This window comes from Cnephaeus nilssonii, assembly GCF_951640355.1.
Source record: "Cnephaeus nilssonii genome assembly, chromosome: 6".
NCBI classification, from domain to species: Eukaryota; Metazoa; Chordata; class Mammalia; order Chiroptera; family Vespertilionidae; genus Cnephaeus; species Cnephaeus nilssonii.
The window spans coordinates 5,264,652-5,285,235 of record NC_137077.1 but is presented as its reverse complement, the minus strand read 5'-3'; the positions used below and the strand labels follow the sequence as shown (position 1 = coordinate 5,285,235).

Sequence of the window (20,584 nt, the reverse complement as noted above, 5' to 3'; positions counted from 1 at the left end):
AAAATTAATTTCACTCATTTTCGCCATCAATAGTTAGAAAATCTACACTAATAAAAGAGAAACATGCCAAATTAACCATCACTCCACTATACCCACCAGCCAATCAGAGAGAGTATGCAAATTAACCCAACTAAGATGGCGGCCGCCACAGAGCTGGAGTGAGCAGGAGGCTTGGGTTGCCCCCGGCAATGGAGGAAGCCAAGCTTCCCTCCCGCCCTGGCAGGCCCTGGCCTCCGCTCAAGGCTACAAGGTTTCAATTATAGAAGATAAATAAATCCCAGATACCTGCTTCCAGCAGGCCCTGACCTATGCTTGGGTTGCCGGAGGGCTTGGCTGGCCTACAAACCACCACAGGCCTCTCGCCCAGGCCTCCCCACGCCCCAAGGGAACCCCCACCCTGATCCGAGACAACTTTCAGGGCAAACCAGCCAGCCCCCACCCGTGAACCAGACCTTTATCCTATCTAATAAAAGAGTAATATGCAAATTGGGTGTCACTCCAACACACAAGATGGCTGCCCCATGTGGACACAAGATGGCTGCCACAAGATGGCCAACAGGGGAGGGAAGTTGGGAGGGACCCAGGCCTGCAGGGGAGGAGAGTTGGGGGGGACCAGGCCTGCAGGGGAGGGCAGTTGGAGAGGACCAGGCCTGCAGGGGAGAGCAGTTGGGGAGGACCAGGCCTGCAAGGGATTGTAGTTGGGGGGGACCCAGGCCTGCAGGGGAGAGCAGTTGGGGGGGACCAGGCCTGCAAGGGAGGGCAGTTAGGGGTGACCAGGCCTGCAGGGGAGGGCAGTTAGGGGTGACAAGGCCTGCAAGGGAGGGAAGTTGGGGGGGACCAGGCCTGCAGTGGAGGGCAGTTTAGAGGGACCCAAGCCTGCAGGGGAGGGCAGTTGGGGAGGGGGGGACCAGACCAGCAGGGGAGAGCAGTTAGGGGTGATGAGGCTGGCAGGGGAGGGCAGTTAGGGGTGACCAGGTCGGCAGGGAAGGGCAGTTGGGGGGACCAGGCTGGCAGGGGAGGGGAGTTAAGGGCAACCAGGCTAGCAGGGGAGGGCAGTTAGGGGTGACCAGGCCTGCAGGAGAGGGAAGTTAGGGGTGACCAGGCCTGCAGGGGAGGGAAGTTGGGGGGACCCAGGCCTGCAGGAGAGAGCAGTTGAGGGGGACCAGGCCTGCAAGGGAGGGCAGTTGAGGGGGACCCAGGCCTGCAGGGGAAGGCAGTTAGGGGTGACTAGGCTGGCAGAGGAGGGAAGTTGGGGGCGACCAAACCTGCAGAAGAGCAGTTGGGGGCGACCGAGCCTACAGGGAAGAGCAGTTGGCGGGGACCAGGCCTGCAGGGGAGGGCAGTTAGGGATGACCAGGCTGGCAGGGGAGGGCAGTTAGGGGTGACCAGGCCAGCAGGGGAGGGCAGTTAGGGGCAATCAGGCTGGCAGGGGAGCAGTTAGGCATCAATCAGGCTGGCAGGGGAGTGGTTAGGGGGTGATCAGGCTTGCAGGCAGAAGCAGTTAGGGGCAATCAGGAAGGCAGGCAGGTGAGCAGTTGGGAGCCAGCAGTCCTGGATTGTGAGAGGGATGTCCCAGATTGGAGAGGGTGCAGGCTGGGCTGAGGGACACCCCCCCCCCCGTGCACGAATTTCATGCACCGGGCCCCTTAGTACAATTTATAAAGTGACATATTTTATAGTAGCTACCAAAGTACCTAAAGTACCAAGGACTATATCTAACAAAAGATATACAAGACCTGTATGAAGAAAACTATAAAATATAATACTTTAGCCATGGTCAGGTGGCTCAGTTGGTTGAAGCACCAAAGTGTTGTGGGTTTGATTCCCAGTCAGAGCACATACCTAGGTTGCAGGTTTAATCTCCGGTCGGGGCGAGTACAGGGGGCACCAATTGATGTTTCTCTCTCTCACATCAATGTTTCTCTCTCTGTCTCAAAATCAATAAAATACTTCCTTGAGTGAGGATAAAAATAAATAAATAAATATACTACAGTAAAGAAGATTTAAATGAACAGAATAATTTGATATTGTAAAAATGTCACTTCTCCAAATTGATTTAAAGATTGACAGTGCCGATGAAAACTGTAATGGAGTGGGGGTTTTTTCAAGGAATGTGACAAAACTTTTTTGTAGAAAAGCAAAAAGTAAAAAATAGACAAAACATTCCTGATGAAGGAAGTCATCAAGAATTATTGCAAAGGTAGAGTAATTAAAACTATTTGTTGGTGCAGGGATAATCAAATAATTTACAGAACAGAATAAAAAGCTCAGAAACAAATCCATGCACATGTGTAAACTTGCTTTAGGATACAGATGGCATTACAGTTCAGCTAGGAAAGAACAGACTTTTCAATAAAATGATGCTGGGACAGCTGGATATCCATTTAGAAATAAAATTAGACTCCTGCTTCCACCATACACAAAACCAATACCAGCTGCATTAAAATTTTAATTGTGGAAAGCAAAACTAGAAAATTTTTAACTTACATAGAAGTATCTTTATGGTCTTGAGACAAGAAAAAAAAATTTTTAAATAACAAGATACAGAGTACAAATCATAGGAATAAAATTTTACCTCATTAAAACTGAGAACTTCTGTTATTCAAAAGACTCTTTACAAAGTAGAAAGATAAGTCATGAACTGGACAAATGTATTTTAAAAATGAAATGTTAGCCTCCAGAATAGATGAAGAATTCCTACAAATCAATTAAGAAAAAGCCAAACAACCAAATAGAAAAATGGACAAAAGATCAGAACAGACATTTCACAGATGAGGAAATATTAATGAACCATACACATTTGAAAATATGTTCAATTTAATTATTAAACAATACATTTTAAAACAAATGAGATACCAACCATCACCCAACAGATTGGTGGCTCCCCTCCCCTCCCCCAAAATGACACTATACTGTAAAGAGCTGGTGAGGACATGGTGCAACTAGAACTCTGGAAAACAACTTGGCACTATCTAGTAAATTTAAAGATGTTCATAATGAAACATCAGCAATTTCACTCTGAAATATGTGCCCTAGAGAAACTCTTGTCCATGAGAACCAGGAGTCTCATACAAGCATGTTTATAAACAGCACTGTTTACAATGCAAAAAACTTGAGCACCATACTGATGACAGCGTTCTAGAGTGGAATAAATGAATATGCTCTAATACATGTACACAATAAAATACTATACAGCCATGACAACAAATGACAACCATGTACACATATAGATGAATCTTAGCATATTACTGAGTGATAAGAAGTCACAGAAAAATAAACTCAATGACTATCTATAATAATAAAAGGGTAATATGCTAATTAGACCAGACATCCTTCCAATCAAAGCTGGGGCGGACTGAAGCCCCGGTCCTGGGTGCCTGCCAGCAGCTGGAGGGAAGCCGCCCGGGTCCCAGGTGCCTGCTGGTGACCGGAGCGAAGCCCGGGTCCCAGGTGCCCGAGGGAAGCCGGTGCCGGTGCCAGCAGCCAGGGGAAGGCAGGCCTACACTTGGACGAATTTTCGTGCATTGGGCCTCTAGTATTTAGATAAAATTTTAAAGCCTGTAAAATTAATAATGTATTTTTCAGAATATAAACATATGTAGTAAAACTATAAAGAAAAGCAAGGAATGGTGAGCACAAAATTCAAAAGAATAGTCACTCAGAAGAAAGGAATGGGCTCAGTGAAGCAAAGATCAAGTGTTGGTGAGGTTGGGTACTCCCAAACGCACAGGCCAGAGTGCGAACAGTGGATCACTGTGCCTATGGAGGGAAACGGCAGGAAGAGAGAACTGAGGATGCTGCACCAGAATCACTTTCCTACTTTATTTTTGCCTTGGGCTGAAGTTGCCAAAATTATAACATGGAAATTAGAACCATCTGTTGACAGTATAAGTTAGTGAGCTGGGCAGAATTTACCAAAAGAAATTGAGTAATGTATTTTAGAATCTGTTTCAAATTGTGGAGAAATATAAATAAAAAGCCTACTTTATTTGAGAGAGGAAAAAGCTGTCATTTTATCATTATCTATAATGGTAAACATGGAAATAACTTAAATAACCATTAACATAATATTGGTTAAATAAAATAGGAGACATTCATACTGTGGCACATGGTTATAATAGTTATAAAAAATTAAATAGATCAGGAACAGTGAAATGGACCAAAGGAACAGGAGAGAGTTGTTAAATAGATGCTACTTAGTAGAGGTTAGAGTCATTTCAAAACAGAAGAGAAAAATGAATTAGTCAATAAATGTTTTGAGAAACTGGATGCCCACTACTATATCTCAAAACATTCACAAATATATTAAATCCAGATAGGTTAAGGAACTAAAAAAATTAAAATGAAATATGGGTGAACATGCACTCTGAACCTATGTGGGAAAAGCCTTCTTAAAAAACACAAAAACAAAAGCTCAGAAGGAAAAGAGGAATAAATATGACTATATGAAACAGAAAGCCTCTATAAAAACACCAAAACAAAAAAACTTATATAAAAAAGGATTAAAGGTAATTCATAGCCTTTGAGGTAAAATTATATTTGCAACATAAATAACAGAAAGAATTAGTAAAATGGTAGAATCATCCCTCGTGTGACATATTTTGTGACTTTTTTCCTCTTAAAGGTTGCCACTGATGCTCATTTATACTCAATTTCACTTGTATTAAAATGTTGGCAGGGGAACCATGTCCACAAAGCCTGAACATGGATATTTACAGCACCTTTATTTATAACTAGAGGCCCAGTGCACAAAATTCGTGCGCGGGTATGGTCCCTTAGGCCTGGCCTGTGATCAGTGCCATCTTCCCCAGCTGCCCACAGCCAGCCCTGCCCTCCCCCCCCACCACCCACCCTTGGTTTCCCATTTGCCATCAGGTGATTGGAACCTGCTGGCCAGGGGGAAGAACTGAGAGGTCGGCTGTTCCCACCCACTCGCCAGCCACGTCCCTGCTGTGGGTCGCCCTCTGTGTGTGGGGCAACCAGTGGGGCAGGGGCCTTGGCCTGGCACCGCCCACGTCCCTTGCCACCCACCCTCGGTTCCCCATTTGCCATCGGGAGATCAGAGCCTGATGTCTGGGGGAAGGGACTGAGAGGTTGGCTGTTCCCGCTTGCTCACCGGCCCCGCCCCTGCCATGAGTCGCCCTCTATGTGTGGGGTGACTGGCAGCGCAGGGGCCTTTGCCTGGCACCACCCGCATCCCCTGCCACCCATCCCCAGGTCCCCATTCACCATTGGGCGATCAGAGCCTGCTGGACGGAGAAAGGGACCAAGAGGTGGTCAGCGCACCTCACAGTGACTGGTCGAGTGGTTGTTCTGCCATTAGGGCCAATTTGCATATCACCCTTTTATTATATAGGATTGCCAAAACTTGGACACAACCAAGATGTTCTTCAGTAGGTAAATGGGTAAGTACCCTAGTATATCCTATTCAGCATTAAAGGGAAAAGCCTATCAAGCCATGAAAAGACACATATCACTAAGTGAAAGAAGCCAGTCTGAAAAGGCTACATCCTGTATGATGCCAACTATGTGACTTTTTGGAACAGACAAAAGTATGGAGACAGTTCCAATACCAGTGGTTACCAGTGGGTATCAGGGGATGCAGAAATGAATAGCAGAGCATAGAGGAATTTTAGGGCAGTGAAACTTCTCTGTATCATACGATAATGGTGGACACATGTTACAAATTTGTCATAGAATGTATCACACCAAGAGTGAAGCCTAATGTAAACTATGGGGTTTGGATGATATTGTAGGTGATCATAAAGTGTTAATGTAGGTTCACTGACTGCTATGAATGTACCACTGTGGTGCGGGGTGCTAACAGTGTGGGTAGCAGTGCTTATCTGGAAGTAGGGGGTGTATGGGAAATCTCTGTACCTTCTGCTCAATTTTGTTGTGAACCTAAAACTGCTCTTAAAAATAAAATCTATTAAAATCTATTAAAAATGTGGGGGAAATGTATGGGGTTACTAATAAAAATACAAAATGTTTCCTTACTACTCTTCCTTCAAGCTTCTGGATTTGGATCAGTTTACACAAAGTGTATTCTAAGAATACAAAGCAAGATGTCTACAAAACCGTAACCACTTATAACTAATTATCCATGTGAATAATGCCATCCTTGTGTGGCAAATATTAGCCACAACTTCTTGTTTTTGTGTCTATTAAAATATCCTCACCATTCTCATGACTGGTTTTATAAGGAAACTATAAACATGAACTTGTAAAATAAATCTATACTAATAAGCTACAGTTTTTATATTTTTTGGATACTGGGGATCTATTTAAGGGAAAAGTGTGGTGCATAGTCCAAAGATGAGGGAGAGGATGAAACTCAGAACATAAGGAGCCACCTCTGTGATAAGGGAAAGCATTCCTGGGTGAATATAAAAGCAAAGATATCTGAAGGGGTGAAAATACTAATGAAAAAGTTTCATTCTCATATTGGCAGAAGATCTTTCATCCTATTTTTTGAGAAAATCAAGAGGAAGAATGGACTGAAAATTGAGTGTTCATAGAGAATAGAAAGGATGAAGTGGCTCAACAATGAATCAATCAGATCTTGAGGAGCAGTAGAGCCCAGTTGGAATTTAATGGTGTAATTTATTGGAGACAGATTTTGTATAATTTTATACTGTGCCTTTTTCTCTAATGTTAATTACTCAAGAAGTGATTAACCAATTTGTGGGATACTATATACATCTTGCTTTTCATCTAATGCTTGCTTCTGAGAAACGGCATAATTTAAAGTCTTTAGCAAAGAGAAGTTAATACAAATAAAAAAAGAAACTGAAATTAATTTGTTCTGTTCTTAACCATTCATAAAAGATGTAAGGCTTGTAGTTAATAATTTTTTAAACAAAACAATGAAAAATAGAGAAAAAAAACACTGAAATAAATGGTAAAATAAGATTATAGACTCACATGTGGGTTGAATTTGCCCATTCCAGTCTTGTCCCTCATGTTCAAAGTTAAATTAAAGCTGTTGTTGCTATATTTCACAAAATAAAATTTGATGAAAAAAAATTCCTGCCCAGTGTTTGTCATTCACGTTTCTGAGTAAACTTCCTATTCTTTAACCAACTTACCTGCATTCCAGAGGTTACAATCTTCCGCTTGCCCTTCTGACAACCATGTAGGTGATGAGATACTAGTAATGGCCGGAGGAACTGTCGGCAAAAGTGGCTTTGGGTCATCCTCATAAAATAACATCAGGTCCTTACAAAAAACAAGAGAGCACATAAAAGTTGGAAAAAGAAAAAAGAATACCATTGCCTCAGTTTGCTACAATGGATGGGCAATTTGTGGAGATACAATCTATATGCACTATGTGCAAAATGTGCATAAACACATTTTGATTGAAAGAATTCACACATGAGCTATCTATACACTTGGGTGTCCACTGAGTATAGGATGATCCAAATAAAGTATATGCAGTGGGACTGGTTAATAAATCTTTTTCTCCCATAAATGGGGATATTTAATAGTACTTTATTATAGTACTAGAGGCCCAGTTCATGAAAATTCATGCACTGTAGGGGGGGTCCCTCAGCCCCGCCTGCCCCTCTCACAGTCCAGGAGCCCTCACGGGCAGGAGGCGACCCGGTGATCAGGGGAAGGCAAAGCCCCCATCACACCTCTGCTGCTGCCACTGCCAGCAGCACAAGCCTCACCCGGCCCTGGTTACCTGAGCCTCAGGCGGCCCTGGGAGGCTGGGCAGTTGCCATCCAAAGCTTGCTTGTGCCTCGGGCCGGCCCTGGGTGGCTGGGGGGCTGAAGGGACTGAGGGACTCTGGAGGCAGGTGCGCGGCGCACCAGCGGGGTTGAGGGGACTGGGCACCGCCATCTTGTGGCTGTAGGGGCCGCCATCTTTGAGGGCATGGAAGTCAATTAGCATATTCCCTCCTTTTTGGTTGTGGGCGTTGCCATCTTTGTGAGGGTGTAACGGTCAATTACCATATTCCCTCTTTATTAGATAGGATAATTAACATATAGTAAATACATAAACCTTAAGTATGAGCTCAGTAACTTTTAACTTTATTTATTTTTTTTTTAAATTTCTTTATTGATTAAGGTATCACATATTTGTCCTCATCCCCCCATTCCCATCCCACACCCCTCCCCATGGATGCCCCAACCCTCTGTTGAACTTAAGCATTGGTTAGGCTCATATGCATGCACACAAGACCTTTGGTTGATCTCTCCCCCCTCCCCCCACCCTCCCCTATCCTCCCTCTGAGGCCCGATAGTCCGATCGATGCCTCCTTGTTTCTGGTTCTGTTCTTGTTCATCAGTGTATGTTGTTCATCATTTCCCCTAGATGAGCGAAATCATGTGTCACTAGAGATATACTTATAAGAATTGAATGTGCGACGAGCAATAATAGTTATGCTGACAGGCAAATGAATCAGTCTGTAGTGAGTTTCTTTCTGGACCAACAGTTCTTTTGAGACCCAATATCAATGTCCACCAGTTCCTTATGAGTACATGTCGGCACTGACCCCTCAGCTCTGGATGGTGGACAAATGGTGGTAATGCAGGTCCGACTCCCTCTGGTTTGGTCTCGGCCGGACCCAGGGGCACGGCTTCACCCGGATCCAGGGGCCCACGGCCTCACCCGGACCCGGGACCCAGCCTCACCCGGATCCAGGGGCCCACGGCCTCACCCGGACCCGGGGCCAGGCTCACCCGGATCCAGGGGCCCACGGCCTCACCCGGACCCGGGACCCAGGCTCACCCGGATCCAGGGCCCCACGGCCTCACCCGGACCCGGGACCCAGGCTCACCCGGATCCAGGGGCCCACGGCCTCACCCGGACCCGGGACCCAGGCTCACCCGGATCCAGGGGCCCACGGCCTCACCCGGACCCGGGACCCAGGCTCACCCGGATCCAGGGGCCCACGGCCTCACCCGGACCCGGGACCCAGGCTCACCCGGATCCAGGGGCCCACGGCCTCACCCGGACCCGGGACCCAGGCTCACCCGGATCCAGGGGCCCACGGCCTCACCCGGACCCGGGACCCAGGCTCACCCGGATCCAGGGGCCCACGGCCTCACCCGGACCCGGGACCCAGGCTCACCCGGATCCAGGGGCCCACGGCCTCACCCGGACCCGGGACCCAGGCTCACCCGGATCCAGGGGCCCACGGCCTCACCCGGACCCGGGACCCAGGCTCACCCGGATCCAGGGGCCCACGGCCTCACCCGGACCCGGGAGTAACTTTTAACTTTAGGTGTATACCTATATAACCACATTTCTTTCACTCCAAAAAGTTCTCTGGAGTTCCTTTATAGTTGATACCATCCCTCCATCACTAGTAAACAGTATTCCATATTCTATCACCATCAATGAGTTTGCCTGTTCTTGAACTTCATATAAAGATAACCATACACTATATATTCTTGTGTATCTGATTCTCATTGTTTAACATAATGGTCATGAGATGCATCCGTATTTTGTGTGCAAGTAGTCCCCCCTTATCTGTGGTTTTGCTTTCTGTAGTTTTAGTTATCCATAGTCAAACACTCTCCAAAAATACTAAACAAAAATTCCTGAAATAAACAATTCATAAGTTTTAAATTGTGTACCATTCTGAGTAGCATGATGAAATCTTGTGCTATCCCACTCTGTCCTGCCGGAATGCAAATAGTCCCTCTGTCCAGCATATCCATGCTGTATATGCTGCCCACCTGTTAGTCACTTAGTAGCTGTCTTGGTGATCAGATTGACTGTCACATTATCACAGTGGTTGTGTTCAAGTAACTCTTATAGTAGCCTAATGCTATGTCACTTCATCTCACCATGGAGGCACTGTATCATCTCACATCATCACAAGAAGAAGGGTGAGTATAGTACTACCAGAGGCCCAGTGCACGAAATTCATGCACGGGTAGGGTTCCTAGCAGCTGCCAGCTGCCGGCTGCCAGCCGGGGCACCTCCCTTCCCTGGGCTGCCTGTCGCCACCACCAGCGGGGGGAGGGGGAGCTCCCTTCCTCTAGCTGCCTGCTTCTGCTGCTGCCACTGGCCCTGCCCCCTGGTTGAATTCCTGGTCGAACTCCTGGTGGAGGGGACAATTTGCATATTAGGCTTTTATTATATAGGACTAGAGGCCCGGTGCACGAAATTCATGCACGGGGGTAGGGAAGTGTCCCTCAGCTGAGCCTGCACCCTCTCCAATCTGGGATCCTACTGGGATCAGGCCTAAACGGGCAGTCGGACACCCCTCTCACAATCCAGGACTGCTGGCTCCCAACTGCTCGCCTGCCTGCCTTCCTGATTGCCCCTAACCGCTTCTGCCTGCCAGCCTGATCACCCCCTAACCACTCCCCTGCCAGCCTGATTGATGCCTAACTGCTCCCCTGCCAGCCTGATTGCCCCTAACTGCCCTCCCCTGCCGGCCTGGTCACCCCTAACTGCCCTCCCCTGCAGGCCTGGTCTCCCCCAACTGCCCTCCCCTGCAGGCCTGGTCCTCCAACTGCCCTTCCCTGCAGGCCCGGTCGCCCCCAACTTCCCTCCTCTGCCGGCCTGGTCACCCCCAACTGCCCTCCCTTGCAGGCTTGGTCCCTCCCAACTGCCCTCCCCTGCTGGCCATCTTGTGGCGGCCATCTTGTGTCTACATGGGGGCAGCCATCTTTGACCACATGGGGGCAGTCATCTTGTGTGTTGGAGTGATGATCAATTTGCATATTACTCTTTTATTAGATAGGATAAGATATTTTGAGAGGCAGAAACCACATTCACATAATTTTTAGTGCAGTATCCTACCTAATAAAATAGTAATATGCAAATTGACCACACCTTCGCTACGCCCAAGCCACACCCACCAGCCAAAGCCACGCCCACCAGCCAATCAGGGCGAGTATGCAAATTACCCAACAAAGATGGCAGTTAATTTGCATACTCTGAGGGAGGGAGGAGTGAAGACTGAAGACAACTTAGAAGGAAGAGGGAGGAAAAGCAGAAAGCAAGGTGGCTGCCAGAGGGAAAGCCCGGGCGGGGCGGGGCGGGGCGGGGCGGAGTGGGGCAGGCGGCAGCGGCGCGTGGGTGCAGGCGCGGCAGCTGCAACGGCGGCCACAGCGGCCGCTTGCAGGATTCTTCCTGCAAATGGGCTACTAGTATTGTTATAATTGTTCTCTTTATTATGTTATTGTTAATCTGTTACTGTGCCTAATTATAAATTAAACTTTATCACAGGTATTAGGAAAAACAGTACATATGGAGTTCAATATTATCCTCAGTTTCAGGCATCCACTGGATCTTTGAGCATATCCCCCGAGGGTAAGGTGGAACAACTGCATCAGTATTTCTTTTTTGTAAGAAATATTCCATTGTGTGAATATATCACAATTAAAAAAAAATTCTTTATTATTTAAAGTATTACATATGTTTCCTTTTTCCCCCATTGACCTCTCCCCAGCCACTCCCACCCCCAGCACATACCTAACTGCTACCCTCACCCCCCTAGTGTCTGTGTCCACTGGTAATGCTTATATGCATGCATACAAGCCCTTTGGTTGATCTCTTACCCCCTCCCCACCCTCCCCTGCCTTCTCTCTGAGGTTTGATGGTCCACTTGATGCTCCTCTGTCTCTGGATTTATTTTTGTTCATCAGTTTATGTTGCTCATTATATCCACAAATGAGTGAGATCATGTGATATTTATCTTTCTCTGACTAGCTTACTTCGCTTAGCATAATGCTCTCCATGTCCATCCATCCTGTTGCGAATCGTAAAAGTTTTCTTTTTTACAGCAGCATAGTATTCCATTGTGTAGATGTACCACAGGTTTGTGTTGTTTTATTTTTGTTTTTTAAAAATATATATTTTATTGATTTTTTACAGAGAGGAAGGGAGAGGGATAGAGAGTTAGAAACATCGATGAGAGAGAAACATTGATCAGCTGCCTCCTGCACACCTCCCATTGGGAATGTGCCCGCAACCAAGGCACATGCCCTTGACCGGAATCGAACCTGGGACCTTTCAGTCCGCAGGCCGATGCTCTATCCACTGAGCCAAACCGATTAGAGCATGTACACAGTTTTTTAATCCACTCATCTGTTGATGGGCATTTAGGCTGTTTCCAAATCTTTGCTATTATAAATTGTGCTGCTATGAACATATGGGGTGCATATATCCTTTCTGATTGGTGTTTCTGATTTCTAGGGATATTCACAATTTTTAATCCATTCTCCTGCATATGGACATTTGGGTTATTTCCAAATTTCAGTTATTAAGAATAAAGCTCACTACCCCTGGATATTACTAGGTGTACCAGTTAATAATGCGGATTTTTTTCAATAGATGGAGTTACACATGTGTTGATATATATGCAATTTGATATGTATGCTATTTTGTTGTATTGACAGCAAGCTTCAAAACTTCATATGTCAAATTTGCTGAAGGTGTTAACATCATAGATATTTTTACGCTTAAAAATGTCGAATTTCGTGCCAAACAAAGAGCATTTACGGGAAGTTTTAATTCATTACTTTATTTTGAAGAAAAAGTTATCGGATACTTCAGGAAGCTTATGGTGAACATGCTCCATCTCAAGATACTTGTGAACGCTGGTTTAAACACTTTAAAAGTGATGATTTCGATGTGAAAGACAAAGAACGTCCAGGTCAACCAAAAAAAAATTGAAGACCAACAATTACAAGCATTATTGGATGAAGATGCCTATCAAACTCAAAAACAACTTGCAGAAAGATTAAATGTTGCTCAGCAAACAATTTCTGATCCTTTACAAGCAATGGGAAAGATTTTAAAGGAAGGAAATGGGTGCCACATCAACTGAACTAAAGACAAATGGAAAACCGAAAAGTCATCAGTAAAATGCTGCTTCAAGGGAACAAAAGAAAGTCTTTTTTGCATGGAATTGTGACTGGCGATGAAAAGTGGATTTATTTTGAGAATCCCAAATGCACAAAATCATGGGTTGATCCAGGTCAACCATCAACATCGACTGTAAGGCTAAATCGCTTCGGAAAGAAGACAATGCTCTGAGTTTGGTGGGATCAGGAAGGTGTGGTGTATTATGAGCTTCTAAAACCAGGTGAAACTGATCGCTACAGATAATCAATTTGAACCACGCTTTGATTGTAAAATGACCAGAATGGGCCAGAAGACACGGCAAAGTGATTTTGCTTCATGATGACGCACCATCACACACTTCAAAACCAGTTAAAGACACGTTAAAAGATCTTGCCTGGGAAGTATTAACCCACCCGCTGTATTCACCAGACCTTGCTCCTTCAGATGACCACTTGTTCAATCGATGGCACACACACTTTCTGAGCAGCACTTCAAAACGTATGAAGAAGTGGAAAATTGGGTCTCTGAATGGTTTGCCTCATAACAAGAAAAGTTCTATTGGGGCGGAATCCACAAATTACCTGAAAGATGGGGGAAATGTGTAGCTAGCGATGGACATTACTTTGAATAAAGCACTTTTGACGTTTCTCTTGAAATTATTGTGTTTTCTTTTATTACAAAATCTGCCATTATTAACCGGTACACCTAGTACATAGGAGAAGAATGGCTAGGCCATACGTTTATTTTTAACTTCATTAAAAAATGCCAAACAAAATGATTTGCTACTTTTTATAATTTAACTTTTATTTATTTTGACATCATTGTAGATTCACATTCAGTTGTGAAAAATAATAGATTCTGTGTATATCCTTTACTCTTTACCCAGCTTCCCTAGTAACATGCTGCAAAATTATCTATCTAATAATAGAGTAGTATGCAAATCATCACTCCGCTACACTCACAAGCCACGCCCACCAGCCACGCCCCAGCCACGCCCACCATCCAATATGAGTGAGTATGCAATTAAACTGAAAACATGGCGGCAGCCCCGCCCCCCAGCCTCTCCAGGTCTCTGGGAGTTGGAGAAGTCAGGCGCCAGCGCCTGAGGCTGGCTGCAGCCACAGAGACCAAGAAGCCGCCTGCCCCATGATCCCAGGCTGCAGCCAGCCTCAGAAGCCTCAGGTCCGCCTGCCCAACGTCCTGGGGAGACGGAGAAACTGGGCCCCAGCGCCTCAGGCTGGCTGCAGCCACGGAGACCAAGAAGCCCCCTGCCCCATGATCCCAGGCTGCAGCCAGCCTCAGAAGCCTCAGGTCCGCCTGCCCAACGTCCTGGGGAGACGGAGAAACTGGGCTCCAGCACCTGAGGCTGGCTGCAGCCACGGAGACCAAGAAGCTGCCTGCCCCGTGATCTCAGGCCTCAGCCAGCTGGAGAAGCGGTTCACCCCACGTCCTGGGGGAGACAAGAAACCAGGTGCCAGTGCCTGAGGCTGGCTGCAGCCCGGGAGATGAAGAAGCCGCCTGCCCTGTGATCCCAGGCTGCAGCCAGCAGCAGAAACCTCAGGTCCGCCTGCCCCACCTCCTGGGGGAGACTGAGAAACCGGGCCTCAGCGCCTGAGGCTGGCTGCGACCTGGGAGATGAAGAAGCCACCTGCCCCGTGATCCCAAGCCGCAGCCAGCTGGAGAAGCCGCCCTCCCCACGTCCTGGGGGAGACAAGAAACCGGGTGCCAGTACCTGAGGGTGGATGTGATCTGGGAGATGAAGAAGCCACTTGCCCTATGATCCCAGTCTACAGCCAGCTGGAGAAGCTGCCCACCCCATGTCCACCCGCCCCACGTCCTGGGAGAGATGGAGAAACCGGGCACCAGTACCTGAGGCTGGCTGCAGCCCGGGATATGGAGAAGCCGCCCACCCTGCGGTCCTGGGCACCAGTACCTGTGGCTGGCTGTGGCCTGGGAGACAGAGAAGCCACCCACCCTGCGGTCCTGGGCACCAGCACCTGCGGCTGGCTGTGGCCTGGGAGACAGAGAAGCCGCTCACCCTGTGGTCCAGGTGCCAGCACCTGCAGCTGGCTACAGCATCGTAGATGGAGAATCCGCCCACCCTGCAGTCCCAGGCACCAGCACCTGTGGCTGGCTGTGGCCTGGGAGACAAAGAAGCCGCCCACCCTGCAGTCCTGGGCGCCAGCACTTGCAGCTGCAGCACAGGTGAAGCCCCCTGTCCACCATCCCCTAAGGCTGCAGCCAGCCTGGGCGCCTATGGCTGACCAGAGGGAGGGAAGCCCGGATCCTGGGTGCCTGTGGTCAGCTGGAGGAGGGAATCCTGGGTACCAGGTGTGGGCCGAGGCAGAGGTAGTTAGGGGCAATCAAGCCAGCAGGGGAGCAGTTAGGGACAATCAGGCTGGTAGGCAGAAGCAGTTAGGGGCAATCAGGCAGGCAGGTGAGTGGTTAGGAGCCAGCAGTTCTGAATTGTGAGAGGGATGTCCAACTGCTGGTTATCCCATGAGGGGTCCCAGATTGGAGAGGGTGCAGGCCAGGCTGAGGGACACACTCCCCGCTGCCCCCCCCCCCGTGCACGAATTTCGTGCACCGGGCCTCTAGTAGTACAATATTATATCCTGAATATTGACAATGAAATGATCAAAATAAAGAACATTTTCATCACAAGGATCCTTCCTGATGCCTTTTAATTACCACAACTACTAATTACTCACAACTACTAATCTGTTCTCCATTTTAATAATTTTGACATTTAAAGAATGTTATATAAATGGCATTTTTTAACTTGGCATAATTCCTGGAGGTTTACCTAAGTTGTTGTGTGTATCAATAGTTTGTTCCTTTTTATTGCCAATTAGTATCCATGGTATAGATGTAAGACAGCTTAATTCATTAAAGGACATCTGGGATGTCTTCAGATTTTAGCAATTACAAATAAAGCTGCTTTCAACACTGTGTATAGGTTTTTGAATGAAAATAAGTTTTCAAATCTCTAGGATAAATGCCTAAAAATGCAATTGCTGAGTCATATAGTAATTGCATGTTTAGTTTTATAAAGCAAGTGCCACTATTTTCCTGAGTAATTGTACCACCTTACAATATATATGCGATCCAATTTCTCCACATGCTCACCAGCATTTGGTGTTGTCACTACTTTTTATTTTAGCTATCTTGATACTCACTGTGTGTTTATATTACATGTTCCTAATAGCTAATGCTGTTGAACATCTTTTCACTTGCTTTACTGGCCATCTGTATTTGCTGATGTGGCTGTTCATATCATTTGCCCATTTTCTAACTGGATTGTTTGGTTTTAACTGTTGAGTTTTAAGAATTCTTTATATGCTCCAGATGTTAGTTGTTTGCTAGATATATGGCTTGCAAATATTTTCTCCCAGTTTGTAGCTCTCATGTCCACCCTCTTAACAGGGTCTTTCACAGAGCAAAAGCTTTTGTTTTTATTTTATTTTTTAGTTACATTTATTGGGGTGACATTGGTTAATAAGATTATATAGGTTTCAAGTGTACATTTCTATCATGTTTGTGCACCCAAAGTCAAATCACCTTCTATTGCCATATATTTGGCTGCCTTTACCTTTTACTACCCCCCACGTCCTTCCCTCTGGTAACCACCATACTGTGTCTCTATGAGTTTCAGTTTTATATCCCACATATGAGTAAAATCGAATGGTTCTGAGTTTTTCCTGACTGACATTTCACTTAGTATGAAATGTTTGCAAATAAATGTTTTCAAATTTTCAGGTAGATACCCAGAAGAGGGATTGCTGGGTCATATGGTAACTCTATTCTTAATTTCTGGAGGAACCTCCATACTGTTTTCCATAGTGGCTATACCAGTTTACATTCCCACCAGCAGTGAATGAGGGTTCCTTTTTCTCCACAACCTCTCCAACACTTGTTATATCTTGTCTTGTTCATAATAGCCATTCTAATATGTGTGAGGTGGTATCTCCTAGTTTTGATTTGCATTTCCCTAACAGCTAGTGAAGTTGAGCATCTTTTCATATATCTGTTGGCCATTTGTATGTCTTCTAGGGAGAAGTGTCCAGGTCCTCTGCCCACTTTTAATTGGATTGTTTGTTTGGTGTTGAGTTGTATTGGTTCTTTATATATTTTGGATAGTAACCCCTTGTCAGAGCTGTTGTTTGTAAATATCTTCTCCCCTTCAGTTGGTTGCCCTTTTGTTTTGTTGGCAGTTTCTTTTGCTGTGCAGAAGCCTTTTGGTTTGATATAGTCCCATTCATTTATTTTTGCCTTTGCTTTCCTTGCCTTTGGGGTCAAATTCATAAAAGCTTCTCTAAGAGCAACACAATGGCCACAATACGATATAATAATCATGATATATTATTTTTTAATGTATTGTTGTATTCAATTTGTATTCATAAATTTAGTACCTATGTTTTCTTCTATGTAATTTATTGTTTCAGATCGTATACTTAGGTCTTTGATCCTTTTTGAAATAATTTTTGTACACGGGGACAGACTGTAGTCTAATTTCATTCTTTTGCATGTGGCTTTCCAATTTCCCCAGCACCATTTATTGAAGAGGCTTTCTTTTCTCCATTATATGTTTTCTGTTCCTTTGTCAAAAATTACTTGCCCATATACATGTGGTTTTTATTTCTGGGTTCTCAGTTCTGTTCCATTGGTCTGTGTGTCTGTTTTCCTGTCAATACCATGCTGTTTTGATTATCGTTGCTCTGTAGTATAATTTAAAGTCAGGTAGTGTGAGACCTTTGGCTATGTTCTTTTCCCTGAGAATTCCTTTGGCTATCCTGGGTCTTTTGTGGTTCCATACATATCTGATTTTTTGTTTTGTTTATTTCTTTAAAAAATGTCATTGGGATTTTGATGGGGATTGCATTAAATCTGTATATTGATTTGGTAATATGGACATTTTAACTGTGTTGATTCTTCCAATCCATGAACATGGACTATCTTCCAATTTCACTGTGTCTTTTACAATCTCTTTTTTGTAGTTTTCAGTACATAGGTCCTTCACCTCCTTTGTTGAAAGTTGATTCCTAGGTATTTTATTCTTTTTGTTGCAATTGCAAAAGGAATTTTTTTCATTTATTTTTCTAATATTTCATTGTTAGTATATAGAAATGCAGTGGATTTTTGAACATTGATTTTGTATCCTGCAACTTTACTCTATTTGTTTATTATTTCTAAAAGTTTTGGTGGAGTCTTTAGGATTTTCTATATAAAAAATCATGTCATCTGCAAAAAGTAACACTTTTACTTTTTCATTCCCAATTTGGATGCCTTTTGTTTCTTTCTCTTACCTATTTGCTCTGGCTAGGATATCCAGTACTATGTTGACTGAGAGTAGTAAGGGTGGATATCCTTGTCTTGTTCCTGATTTTAGAGGAAAAGCTTTCAACTTTTCAACATTGAGTATATTATGTTGAGGTACTTTCCTTCTATACCTATTTTATTGAGTATTTGGATCATAAATGGATGTTGTATCTTACCAAACACTTTTTCTGCATCTATTGATAAGCCTGTATGATTTTTATCCTTTGTTTTGTTAATGTAGTGTATTACATTGATTGATTTGCATATATTGAACCATCCTTGTGCTCCTGGAATGAACCCCACCTTAATCATGATTTATTATTTTTTAATGTATTATTGTATTCAATTTGCTAGTATTTTGTGTTTCTGTCTGTTGTTTTTATTTGGTGGTATTCCATACCTTATTCCTCTGCTTCCTCTTTCTTAAAGTTATGTGTCTCAATTTTGTGGGTTGTGTGTGTGTGTGTGTGTGTGTGTGTGTGTGTGTGTGTGTGTATGGTTACCATTAGGTTTATGAAAAAGAAAGTTTCATATATACAGTAGTCCTTTTTCTTTTTAATCTAACCTCCTTTGCAATTCAGACCTTACCCGCACACCCCTTTTATGTTTTTGTTGTCACAAATTATCCCTGTTTATGCTGTTAAGTTTGTTGATGATCTTACTTGTGGAGCAAAAGTTTTAAATTGTGATGTCTTACATCATGTTTTTTTCTTTTAGGGATTATGTTTTTGGCCAGCCCTACATCCAAAAGGGTTTTCTCCAATATATTTTTTTAAGTATTATACTTTTACATTTAAGTCTGTGATCCATTTGGAGTGAATTTCTGTTTAAGGTTTAATTTCAAAGTCATGGTTTTGCCCAAAAAAATGTCCAACTGCTCGAATATAATTTATTGAAAATGTTATCTTTAAATTTCTTTTGTCAAAAATCAGTTGGCCATATTTGTGTGGGTCTATTTCTTAGTTCTCTACTATGTTTCATTGACTTGAGTCTAGCCCTCCATCAACATGAAAAATCCCTATATGATTACCAACAGGGAATGGTTAAATAAATTAAGATTCATTTATATATCAAGAATACAGCAAAGTTAATATGTACTGATATAAAAATACGTCCACAACATGTAGTTTAGTGATAAAAGCATATTTTAAAACAATATACATTTAACGATTGCATTTATTACTATAGGAAGTTGTGCAAGATATATTGCTTAGTTCAAAGCATGTTACAGAGCACTATGCAATGAATAAATACATTCAGGTAAAAGAAATGTAAGGATACAGAAAATTTCTTCCCAAAATTCATTAAAAAAACCTGCTGTATAAGTTGACTCTTAGAAAAGGAACAGAAGGAATAGAGAGAAATAAAAAGAAACTCTGTTTTTCACTTTTTACCCTTCAATATTGTTTAAAATTTTCAATAAGTATTGTCTAATTTAAAAAGAATAAAAGTACTAATATAAAAATAAAACAGGATTCAAGCATAAAGCAATGATGCAGTAGGTAAAGGGATAATAAATTAACATAACTAAAATAAGCATAATTTCCATTTTTCTAACAGCTTTGATGAGTTCAAATTTTTACAAATATAATAAGTGACATGCTAATAAACCCAAAGATAAAAACTGTTTATTCTTAATTTAGCAAAATAATAAATGAAGGCAGTAGGAAATAAATATTTATCTCCTATCACTAGCAATTTAGTAACTCACAAGGAGACTGAAGGCTTTGGTCACCTTTAATTTTGTGTGAATCAATTCATAGCATCCCTATCTGTTGCTATGGGAACAACTGCGACTGAAAAAGTCATAGCCTCATTGTTGAATCTCTTCCAACAGGAAAAGAGGAAGGTTTTTTGAGGTTGTGAAAAGCTACAAATGGCCTTATTAATTAGCAGACTTAATAAGAAAAATTCTGGACAGTATGCAAAGAGAAAACACACTTATGTCTCAGTGTCACGCACGTAAAGGCTTTTCTTTACACAGGCAAGCACTGCTCTGCCTTTGAAAGCCATGTTCTATTACTGCTGTTAGATCATTCTTTCATTTATAGAAAGAAAATAGTTAAAGAGGTTTCTATTTAAAGTTTTTAAAAGATATTTTTAAGCACTCCTCATTGTGCCTAAGCAACCAACAATATCATTTCTTCCTCGTTCTCTATTAAGAACATGAGGATTTTAACTATGTTGCAGTACATTTGGCAACAACAATTAGGTTTACTGTTCAGCATGAGAGCTCTTGTCTTCTGCTGCAAGAGCAGGTTTGTGAAGAGGGCAATATTGGGTGGCATCAAATGTTCCTGACAGTCATTAGGAGATGCTTGTCAGTAGTAATGTTTTGAAAAAGGGAGATCCAGCTTTAAACTTCCTTTGAGGAAAGGGAACCATTTTTTTACTCATTGATATAAGATGTGGAATGATATAAATCAATTACTGTACCTCCCTCTAAAGT

At 43.8% G+C, this 20,584-nt stretch overlaps 1 protein-coding gene across 1 annotated transcript in view; it reads right to left on the bottom strand.

Annotated features, from left to right (window-relative positions):
• Window positions 1-20,584, bottom strand: part of ENTHD1 (ENTH domain containing 1) — a gene marked incomplete at both ends in the record, with an annotated part of 83,853 nt that overhangs the window by 31,748 nt on the left and 31,521 nt on the right. Inside the window, one exon of the mRNA XM_079775493.1 lies at window positions 7,092-7,221. Coding sequence (XP_079631619.1) covers window positions 7,092-7,221 — 130 coding nt within the window. The remainder of the gene's footprint in view (window positions 1-7,091; window positions 7,222-20,584) is intronic.